General features: G+C 38.0%; 1 protein-coding gene across 1 annotated transcript; it reads left to right on the top strand.

Annotated features, from left to right (window-relative positions):
* Positions 1-256: 256 nt before the first annotated feature.
* On the top strand, positions 257-8706 carry naaladl1 (N-acetylated alpha-linked acidic dipeptidase like 1). Its single transcript, XM_086076359.1, has 19 exons — positions 257-577; positions 782-954; positions 1059-1180; positions 1511-1630; positions 2044-2233; positions 2424-2517; positions 2591-2695; positions 2853-2938; positions 3452-3571; positions 3997-4082; positions 4185-4248; positions 4492-4559; positions 4758-4849; positions 5837-5930; positions 6049-6130; positions 6924-7097; positions 7176-7263; positions 7356-7442; positions 8128-8706. The coding sequence occupies exons 1-19, from the start codon at positions 378-380 to the stop codon at positions 8303-8305; spliced, it is 2223 nt and encodes a 740-aa protein (XP_085932485.1). The 5' UTR covers positions 257-377; the 3' UTR covers positions 8306-8706.
* The last annotated feature ends 849 nt before the right edge of the window (positions 8707-9555 follow it).

The raw sequence follows: 9555 nt of genomic DNA, 5'->3' as shown, positions 1-9555 counted from the left end.
TATTTTCTCATTCTGTTTTCATTCTGTTTGACTTCATTTTAAAAAAAATCACATCACTCAGAGAGTCACTAAAAAGTTTGGGAGCTAATAGTGCCCAAAATGAGGAGTATTTAATGTGGCAAAAATAAATAAACATAACTTAAGAGAACAAAAAAGCCCACACACATGCTAACACACCCACGTTCTCAGAAGGATAAAGTCCACCCCATCCAAACATCAGTGTAACTGTTATCGTGAGTGTGTGTCTGTCAGTGTCGGCAGGTCGCTGCTGTTGTACAGATCATTTGGGACAATGCAAATATTTTCTCTGGAATATTTTTAAAACACCATTCATCACTAATACCTCAATTTAATTGAGTTAATGAAAGCTTAGAAACATGATAAAGAGCGTGTTGATTGGCATTTTGTGCGGTGCAGCGGCGCTGACCGCCGGAATCCTGATCGGACACTACGGAATAGACAAAAGTATCGACTCTGCGCCAACCTGGGTCAAGGATTTGTCCAAGGATGTGGATGAGAACCTGCTTGAGGAACTTTTGTCCGAGTTGGACAACAACCGCATTGAGGAAAACCTCAGGTCAGTTTGCGATGACAAGCATAAAAAAAAACTTGAACACTCCAAATATAACAAATCGAAAACAAGCAAACAGAATTTTGATATCCTATGCTAATATCCCGGTGTTTATATATTAGGCAATGGGCTTTATCCTATAATAGGACACTCATTGAAAACTTAAAAAGTTATAACCCCAGAATTATATATATTTTTTTATATCTACAGGGAATTGACTAAAGTGCCTCACTTGGCCACCACAGCCGGAGACGAGCAAACGGTGCAGCTGATGCTGAACAGATGGCGCGATCCTGAAACGGGTCTGGACCAGGCGTGGAGGGAGGAATACATGGTCTACCTGTCCTTTCCTGATCCTGACAAGCCCAACAAGGTCACTGTTGGTAAGTTGTCATCACGATTACAATATTGATGTACATATAACACCGTACAGTAGCGCTCCTGTACATACTCTCATGTCTTTTTTTTTTAATTTTTTTTTTTATAGTGAGCTCATCCAATGGCGTGCTGCATACAGTCAGAGAGAAAGAGAAGGCCTACACGCCGGACCAGGAGAATCCTGCTGTGGTTCAACCTTACGCTTGCTATTCTCCAGCTGGGCAAGTACAGGTAAATTACAATTAATCAAAATATGCTGACAATGTCTAACATCCAGTGACAAACAGAGAGAACTTGAGCAAAATGAAAAAAACAGAACATGCGTAACAGTTACAGCTTTAATTAAGCCTCGGTTAAATATTAAGCCCATGAACAACGAAACATTCACGGAAGACCAATATAAGTGAAGCAATAACTTAAATTATCCTACAATAGGAAGTGGTGACCTTTGGAATTATTACATAACTTTAGGTGATAAAGCATCATGGATGTCTAGTTAAAAAGTATATTATTCGACATCGCTACTGTTGTTGTACCATTTTGTTTTTCACTGTTTTTAAGGGCAAACTTGTGTACGCCAACTATGGGAGACCGTCTGACTACCAGCATCTGAGCCAAAGCGTGAATCTCCAAAACACCATCGCCATCACAAAATCCGGTGGAACGGGGAGAGCAGACAAAGTGAGTTACACCATTTATTGCATTGTTTGTTGTATTTCATTTGCCGGATGAATAAATAAATACATTTAAAAAATAAATTAGGAGAATAGAAAATCACCATTAATTTCATTACATTTTAAGGAAAGTGCTATATTGGGATATATAGGTCTCTTTTTTTTTTTTCGTCTTTATTTATTATTTTTATTTTTTGCGGGGGTGGGACTGGGGGGGATTTTATGTATCAAAAGTACTTGGGACTTGAGTTAAGTGCAAGCATCTACACACACGTTCCAGTCTACTCACGTCCGTTTCAGTCAATTGGCACCCTCTATTGGTGCAAAGTTGTTACTGCAGTCCCACAATGAGCTTTTCCTCAAAACGCTTGGTTTTGCCTTGAATGATTCCACAATACTTTTTCATGCGTATCATCCGAGGCCATCAATGCGGCCCCTTATGGTATCCTTGGCGTGCTCGTCTACACGGACCCATCGGACAACGACGGCTTCATGTCGGACGCCAACGAGACATATCCACATTCCTGGTACATGCCCCCATCCGGCGTGGAAAGAGGCGCATACGCTTCGACCTACGGAGACCTGCTCACTCCATACTTGGCTGCAAAAGGTAAGCCACGTAAACTGCAGGGAATGGGGATGTGACGCAAAATGCTCTTTTATTGCGTGTCTTTTATTGTTCTTCTCATAATAGTATGACACGAGCGTGATTATTTTATTATATTTTTTTTTGCAAGAGGCCACACCAAAGTGCACAATCATTTCAAAGTGTGTCGACACTTTTTTCCACTATTTTGCAGAAGAAACATACAGAATTCCACTGAAGGACATCACTGGGGTTCCTCCCATTCCAATTCAACCTATTGGCTTTGAGGACGCCTACACGTTAATCTGGTTTGTGAAGTTTACTGTCAAATCAAAAAATAAAGAGCATTACGAAATAGAAACAATACATTGGATGTTTCAGTGAGCTGGGTGGAAAAGCAGCGCGGGCAGACTGGCAAGGAGCTTTTAACTGCACATACAACTATGGCGGTCCGGGCTTTCGACCCTCCTCTGCCTTTAACAACAGGTAGTTACACACACAGGGCAAGTGTTGTTATTTTGCCTCCCTAATAAAATGTCATGGTCATGTTTTTTCCTGATATTTCAATATGAAATGGCCCATAACAGAATAATAAATCAGTCCAAACTAAATTCTTCTGTAAGGGAATGTTTGTGTTTTGTAGTGACGTGAAGCTGGACATTTTCAACTATGGCGAGGTGAAGAACTCCTCCAATGTGATGGGAGTCATCAGGGGCAGCGTGGAACCTGGTAAACATTTATTAACAATAATATGTTATATGTGACCTCACTAGTCTAAACATGACATTTTGATTAATATTTACATTTGTGGGATATGAGTTATGTAGCAAAACCCAGCCGTTTTTAATCAATCTCGGGGGGCGGCTATTTTGCCACTTTCTGTCACGTGAAAATGACATCACAGTTGCTCATAGCTCAGGCAACGACCAATCACAGCTCACCTGTTTTGTGAAACTGAGCTGTGATTGGTTGTTACCTGAGACCTGAGCAACTGTGATGTCATTTTCACGTGACAGAAAGTGGCAAAATGGCTGCCTTCTGATATAGATATAAACGGCTGTATTTTGCTGCTAAACTCATATAAAAAAAAAAAAAAAAACCTGTATCTGATCGGCATTAAAATTGGGAAATTACTTTTGGAATTTTTTTAATTTTTTTTTAAGTAATTGGTTACATACTACATACCCCAATTGGCCATCACTGGCTGCAAGCGATCACGCTACATTGCTTGGCTGTCCACAGACCGTTACGTGATCTACGGCAACCACAGGGACAGTTGGGTTCACGGCGCCGTCGACCCGAGCAGCGGGACGTCCGTCATGCTGGAGCTGACGCGTGTGCTCGGGAAGATGGTCAAGCAAGGTCAGGAGGAGTTCAGTCTTCAACATGTTCAAACTTCTGAACTTTTGTTTTGTTTTGAAATGTATCACACATGCATATATATATATATATATATATATATATATATATATATATATATATATATATATATATATATATATATATATATATATATATTATTTTTTTTATTTTTATTTTTTTTAAACTTATTTTATTTTAGTATTATATTGGCTGTTTTTTTTTATTTTTAGAATATATTTATATTTATATATTTTTTATTTTAGTATTTTATTGACTGTTTTTTATTTTTAGAGTTGGTTTTACTAGATTTTGTGTGTATGATAGTGTGCGGATCTTTAGAAACGCTTGTTTATAAAATGTGCTGTAGAAATAAAGTGGATTGGATTGGATTGGAGTTTTTAAGCTTTAGCTCATCTGCGCTGCAGGCAAATGGAGGCCTCGCAGGTCCATTATATTTGGAAGCTGGGGGGCCGAGGAGTTCGGCCTTATCGGGTCGAGTGAATACACTGAGGTAACCATTTTGACCTGGCAAACTTATGATCAGCAAGTATTGGCCAAATGGAAGCACGTGTACGCTTATTTATTTATTTATTTATTTGATTGTATTTTACAGCAATACTTCACCAAGCTGAGTGAACGCACCGTTGCTTATATCAACGTGGATGTCGCTGTTCAAGGTAAGAAGCTTCCCCCACTTACCTGTACTTTGACTTTTTAGAACTGATGGTGGCCGCTGAGTGCTGTGAAGTTCACTGGCGGAGCAAACTATCCCGGGGACAAATATTGGGATGTATTTGATCCTTTTTTTTTTTCTCTCTCCAATGGTTAACTTAAAAAAAAATGTAAAGGTTGTGTTCACTGACCACAGGAAAGGTTGGAATGTTAACTCACAAGTATTGTTTTCCTCTTCACATCCTCAGGCAACGCCTCTCTACAAGCGGCAGGGATGCCGTCGCTACAGAACGTCATCTTCAAAGCTGCTAAGCAGGTCAATATCAAGCTAAGTTCAATATCCTGATCCAGGATGCATTGTGTGGATTTCTCTAAAAAAAAAAATTCTGTTAGAGGTCTCGATGTTGGGAAAAATCAGCAAGAGCAGACTGGAGGGGATTGAAAAAAAAAAAAAAAAAAAAAAAGACAGCATGGTTCGATGGTTTTGTCTGATCCGAGTGTTTCTGTCGGACAGGTCAAAGCTCCTGGACTGGATTCAACGTCTGTATATGACAAGTGGGTCCGCTATTCGAACAGAACCAGCCCGGTCTATGGACTTATTCCCAGGTGTTGCATTTTCATTTCAAACATAAAAGGAAACACAGGTTTTCAAGTTGTGACCCATTTTGATCCATTCTTGTCGTTTTCATAACAAATTATATAGTGTTAGCTATTCCTGTCTGTTATCGATTATTTATTTTAACCCTATAAAGCCTAAACCATGAACTATGAGAGAAAATTCTAATTCTTTGTAAATACAGTATTTATTGGTCCTTTTGAACAAACCAATGTTTTTTGTTTTTTTTAATCAACTCCCACATGACTTTGATTTGTGTCATATTTGATACATCTGATCACAATACTTTAAATTCGTACACTATCAAACATATAATAATTAACAGACATATAAAAAATATTAGTATTTCCAAAAACCAGAAAGAACATTTCCCACTATTAACTCATTCACTGCCATTGACGGCTAAAATTTCATTTGAACTATTTCTATTAGTTTCACATTTTTTTCCCACTTTTGTTAAGAGTATGAAAACCTAGAAAAATTTAGTCATGAGTTAACTATTGAAGTCATGCGATTAATTACAATTAAAAAATATTTTCTTTTTTGTTTAATTACTTATTTATTCAAACTCAAGATTAATCACAAATTTGATATCTGTTCTAAATGTACAATAAATTTGTTTCTAGGTTTTCATACTCTTGTTAACAAAAGCGGGGAAAAAAAGTGAAACTAATAGAAATAGTTCAAATGAATTTTTGACATCTATAGCCGTCAATGGCAGTGAATGAGTTAAAAAAAGTTTAGGTGTCTCTCCTTTCTCAATTGGGGCGATCTTGCTAGGTGGCTGGGTGATACCGCCCTCTAATGGACTATCCGTGTAATGCATGTGTCAGATCTTAAACGTCAGGGTTTTAATGGGAGAAAAAAATATTACTCATAAAATAGAGGGCTCAAAATGTCTTGTATTTAATATGATACGTTTGGCTTTCTAGGGTTAAGATTTGTCATCTTACTCAATATTCATGTTTCTGCAACAGTCTGGGGTACCTGACAGGAGCCGGAAGTGATTACGCCCCTTTTGTCCACTACTTGGGAATCACGTCCTTGGATATTTCATACACTTTTGACAGGGTATTTAAAATTCCCAATAAATAAGAACATTCAAACGATTCGGTTCGATTCAATCCACTCGCATCTCAGCTCTGTATTATTTATCCCCCCCCTAATTTCCAACTGTTTTTCTTCCCAGACAAAAACGAGCGCTCGCATTTACCCAGCCTATCACACTGCGTACGACACGTTCGACTATTCCGCCAAGTTCATTGATCCTGGTGAGTGACCCTGAATCGTGGAACACAAACACACAACTTGATGCCATGGCCATTTATGAGCTCACTGCAGATTTGTGACAAAGGCCCACTGCACACAGAGCGACGCAGCTGAACATGATTGAACTGACACGCATTGCGCAACGTCGCAGATGTACCGGCTAATTAACTTATTTGCTCCCAAAAATGTATAAAAAGGTTCTATTTTAAATATTGCCATGGTCCCAAAAAACTTTATTTTTTAAATGCTAGAGCATACCTGAAGGCTTTGATGCAGCCTCTTAACTACCGAGAACGGTTTAAGAAATGGTAGTTATTACACAAATGGACAGCAGGTGGCAGCAGAGTATAAGAGATCAACCAGGGCCATGTTGCAAACAAGCTATTTTCCACACAGTTTTAAACAGACCTGTGAAAAATGATGAAACTTAGCTAAATTCGAATGTGAATTGCTGCAAAAAAAACTTGCAAAATCAGTCAAAATTCATTAAAACAACCGGGAGCGAAGGGGGTTGCCTCAGTAAAAATGGCTGGGAGTGAATAAGTTAAAAATATTATGTCTTTATTTAAAATTTTAAAGTAAGAGATAAATGCATAAATTCTTAAACTTAATTGGGGACAAATATATTACAAATATGAAACATAACTATATTTACAATTTCATATGTAGCTGTTGATGAAAAAGCGAAGCATTGAGAGCAAAAAAAAAAAAAAGCATTTATTTCCAATGCTTAATAATATCGCAAGGTGTTCAAATCTATTTCTCGATCAATCTGCCCTACACTTTTCCTTTCAGGGTTCTACACCCACCAGGCCGTCGGCAGAACCGCCGGGAGCGTCCTGGTGCGACTGGCCGACAGTCTGGTGCTGCCGATTAACTGCAGCGATTATGCGGAGAGTCTGGAGGCCTACCTTCAGGTGGCTTTGATCGCGTTTGAAAACCAGCTTCTTGCTTTGAATATCTCCATGGGTAAAGAATCGAATGTTCCCGCACGTGTTCTGAAACTCATGTGGAATTTGTTTACAGAGCACTTTTATCAAATTCCAGAACCAATAAAACATGCGGTGGCCAGCTTTCGAAGTGCATCGAACCACCTCGAACAAGTCATTCGAAGCTCAGACCTGGCAAATGAAACGTAACACATATACGCGCGCATGCTCACTCACTCACTCACGCTTACGTCCTCTCTCACGTGCAGAGGCAACGATCACTTCTCTCTTCTTTTAGGCCGCTGAAGCTGCGAAAGATCAATGACCAGCTCATGCTGTTGGACCGCGCCTTCTTGAACCCTGTGACCTTGCCAAGTAAATTCAGGTAAGAAGGAAGAAAAACTCAATTTTTGGAATTTGGGAAGAAGCCTTCCAGATCTGTCAATCGAAATCTTCAGCAACTTAAAAAAATATATATAAAAAAAAAAAAAATCTTTAGCTCATTTAAACTCAAATATGTGTAAATGCGTTTAATACTTTGTCTTTCACTTTAAATTTATTATTATTTTTTTATGCAAGAGCATACAGACGTCTTTGATGCAGCTTCATGACATGAAGAGGTGGCTTAAAGTAATGCTAGTTATCATTAAAAAAATGGCCAGCAGGTGGCAGCAGAGTATAGACTAGACAGGGCCATGTTGCGACAAGCTCTTTTTGACAGTGTTTTCCACAGATTTGTGAATAATGATGAAACCTATATACGGTATATAGAAATATACTTTTTTTCCTGATGGAAGAAGAGACTCTAATCTTTCTTTTAGTAGGTTCCATTGTGGGCCTTGCAAAATTAAGTCAAAATCCAGTAAAACAGCCGGGAGCAAAGGGGGTTGCTTCAGTGATAATGTCTGCGAGTGAATGACTTAAGAATGTATTTGTCATCAAGTCCAGTAACTTCCATGACTTCTGATTGTAGTTCATAAAAGAAAAAAAAAATAGGCTGATATTGTGATTTAGTACAGCATCACTCAGCATGCAGAAAATTCGTTCTAATGCAATGTCGTGTTCGCTAGACACGTCATCTGGGCGCCAATCCAAATCACCACCCGGACCTTCCCCGGTTTGAGCGACGCCTACTTCGGAGCCATGTCGTCGGGAACAGCCAGCGCTTGGGCCCAAGTGCATCTCCTCGTGTCGGTTATGAGCCAGGTCATCGAGGGTGCCGCCCACATGCTGCGCGACGTCATATAGATGACATAAAGACTTGTCAGGTTTTTTCTAATTACTTCCTGTATAAAAATGCACACAAAAGAGAGGGATTGTTTTGTCACTGGACTGGAAATTGTAAAGAATCTTTTTATTATAAAAGGTTTTGAGTAACACCTACAGTTGCGGTCTATGGCCTATGATTGTAATTTGTTATCGACAGTGCAATAGCACAAATAAGCACTTTGATTTGCAATTTTATGTATGAAAAGTTAGATATTTTTTAGGCTTAGACAAATAATCGGCTGATTATCGTGCCGATATTGGCCTTTTCTCAAAATCTGACGGCCAATAAAAGGTCAATCTAAAGGCATTTCAATCTCAGGGAACCTTCTGAACCTTTTGCTTTTGTTCAACATTAAAACAAAGTCATGTGAAATATGAAATGTACTTTTTAATTTTGGGAAGAAATATGTACTGTATTAAACTATATAGAGCTCTGGATTTGCTTGTTTAAGTTTCCGTTTAACTTTTTAAAACTTACTAATTACATTGGGAGCTCCCTAAACAGTTTGTTAGAAATGTTAATGGATTTTTCTATAATTATATATATATATATATAAAAAAAACTTTGAAAAAAAAGTCTGAATTTTTTTTGATAAACATGCTTTAAGACATTAAAAATTCTAGAGTGGCATTTGTATTTTTTTTTATGTCAATATTTTTTTCCCCTATTTTTATGGAAAATGAATATCGGCTTCAAATATCGGTTATCGACCTTCTCGACTACTAATAATTGGCATCAGTATCGGTCTATCTCTAATATTTTTAAGAGGAGGCTCAAGACACACCTTTTTACTTTGCCTTTCAAGTGAGCACTAACTTTTTGTATTTTTTTTACTTTATTAATTTGCTCCCAAAAACTTATAAATATGTCCTATTTTAAATATTACCATACTCCCAAAGACGTATTTATACATTTTTAAAAATATTTTTTTTTATGTTAGGGCATACAGAAGACTGATTCAGCCTCTGAACTGAAGAGAACTTGAAGCAATGGTAGTTATTACAAAAATGGCCAGCAGATGGCAGCAAAGAGATCAAAAATCCTGTAAAACAGCCCGGAGCGAAAGGGATTGCTTTCCATTATGTGTTAGCAATAAGCTAGCGTACATCAAAGCAATCTTGTACTGTCTTTTGTAGGCATCAAAAGAAAAGGCTCAACAAACGGGTTGTTCTCGCCAGTCGCAAAGTTTATTCATATGTACATATATTTTCTCCGTCATTAAATACCC

Source organism: Leptonotus elevatus, chromosome 5 (genome assembly GCF_054856555.1).
Source record: "Leptonotus elevatus isolate MCC_2025b chromosome 5, RoL_Lele_1.0, whole genome shotgun sequence".
In the NCBI taxonomy this organism is placed as follows: Eukaryota; Metazoa; Chordata; class Actinopteri; order Syngnathiformes; family Syngnathidae; genus Leptonotus; species Leptonotus elevatus.
The sequence above is the reverse complement of the archived record's forward strand: the minus strand, read 5'-3'. Positions and strand labels throughout refer to the sequence as shown.